Below are 1,840 nucleotides of genomic sequence, written 5' to 3' on the forward strand. Positions count from 1 at the left end.
GTGTAAATGCCCCGTTAACTGCTCCTTACACCCAACCAAACTAATGTAGTTTGAACCGACTGACATTTCTATTTTGCAATCTCACTATTGGGGCTAGAAATTGGGGTTGGGGAGAATGTTTTCTTTTTATTAGTTGGGAGGGGACATATTGTATTCACTGACAGAAGGGCACTAGAGTAAAGGGTATTGTGTCATCAAAATCAGTAGGGTTCATCCTGCAGTCTGTTTACATTACATCAAAATGTTGACATTTTGGGCAGAGGTTGGTGCCAGAGGCAATGTCATGATGCCACTCAAATTGTTTAGGGTTTATCCACCACGCACAGCAAGTGCACTGAGTTGAATGCCAATCTACCTTTAGAATAGTGGCTTATGGGTGGCATTAAAGGAAAGGCCATTGGGGTCACCTAAATGTGTGGGGCTCATTCTCTGGGGAGAAGAAAGGTGCATGGGTGGACAGATGGATGGGCTGCAATAAGCCATTACTAGGACGAAAAATACGTACATGCTGCAATTGCTATTTATTATTTTTTTATTTGAAGTTTACAAATACATAAGTGTGTACATAATTGAGTGTGTGCGTGAGCGTCGTGAGTATGTGTAAGTGTGTGTGTGTGTGTGTGTGTGTCTCATTCATCTCTCTTTGTGTCTTTTTCCTCGGTGGTGGTGCTTGCGCTGTCACTCAGGTTGCTGTCTGTAGTCGACTCACTCTGCTCCCCACTCTCACTGGCTGCGAACTGCACTCTCCTCATACCCCTCTGCGCGCGCACGCGCGCACACACACACACACACACACACACACACACACACACACACACACACACACACACACACACACACACATAGATAAGTATGTATTTTGGTCACAATAACAAATAGCCTATGTATTTTGGTCACTGTCTCTGAACCTTGTTTTTTCTTGGGAAGCGGGCGATGTCGTCACGTCTTCGCTCCGCCCTCTCCCACTCGTCCAACCACACACAGCGACGGTACTCTGATTGGCGGGCTGAGATGCGGTGGTGGATGGCCTGGTTCTGAACACACACCTGGAGCATCTCCTCTCTGCGCTTCTCCCTGTTCAGACTGACATACAGTACAGTACTGTCACACCACCTTCTTTAGAACAGTGTTCCAAACACCATTTTTATGGAGTAAATATCCCTTTTTTGTTTTGCATTAATTGGAAAAAAAAGTAAAAAAAAAAAAACTTTTAAGAAGTAGTGAAAATAACATGTAGATCGGATATTTTCACTGGTTTGGTTTCTCTTTTGGGTCTTGAGCTCAAAAGTTTGGGAACCACTGAAGTGGGGTCTGGGGACCCCCAGGGGTCCTTGAGGCGGTTCCAGGGGGTCCCCAGCTAAATGAATGAATACAGTGTCAAAATCAGTTTAACCACTTTAACCCTTTGTAGATTTAAAAACTTCTTGAAACATTATTAAAATTCTGAATATTTTTAAAACAATGGAAAAACACAAATCTTGTATGGCTTGTCCCTGGCACAAAATATTTTCAGATGGGGTCTGCGGCCAAATACAAATTAATTTGGGGTCCTTGACCTGAAATGGTTTGAGAGCCATTGATACAGAACAACACTACAACACATAGAACCACACACCAACACAGAGCAATAAGATAAAACACAGAACCATATGCACACTCACAGTCACATCTCAGTGAGGGGTCACTGGTCCCATCAAACATTCAAAAGGAACCAGCAGGGAACCCTGGTTACCATGCCAACATATAAACACCTGGCACCGCGTCACACCTGAGGGGGTGGAGCCTGCTATACCATCTCATTGCAGCTCCTTTCCAGGGTTCCTTATTAGTAACATGAGTG

The 1,840-nt window shown here is 44.2% G+C and overlaps 1 protein-coding gene across 1 annotated transcript in view; it reads right to left on the reverse strand.

Moving 5' to 3' along the window:
• Nucleotides 1–629: 629 nt before the first annotated feature.
• LOC311046920 (sperm axonemal maintenance protein CFAP97D1) overlaps nt 630–1,840 on the reverse strand; it is a gene marked incomplete at both ends in the record, with an annotated part of 3,219 nt that continues 2,008 nt past the window's right edge. Inside the window, 2 exons of the mRNA XM_084059499.1 lie at nt 630–758; nt 909–1,083. Of these exons, the coding sequence (XP_083915625.1) occupies nt 630–758; nt 909–1,083 (304 nt within the window). The remainder of the gene's footprint in view (nt 759–908; nt 1,084–1,840) is intronic.

This window comes from Gymnoscopelus microlampas (assembly GCF_963454915.1).
Source record: "Gymnoscopelus microlampas genome assembly, chromosome: 6".
In the NCBI taxonomy this organism is placed as follows: Eukaryota; Metazoa; Chordata; class Actinopteri; order Myctophiformes; family Myctophidae; genus Gymnoscopelus; species Gymnoscopelus microlampas.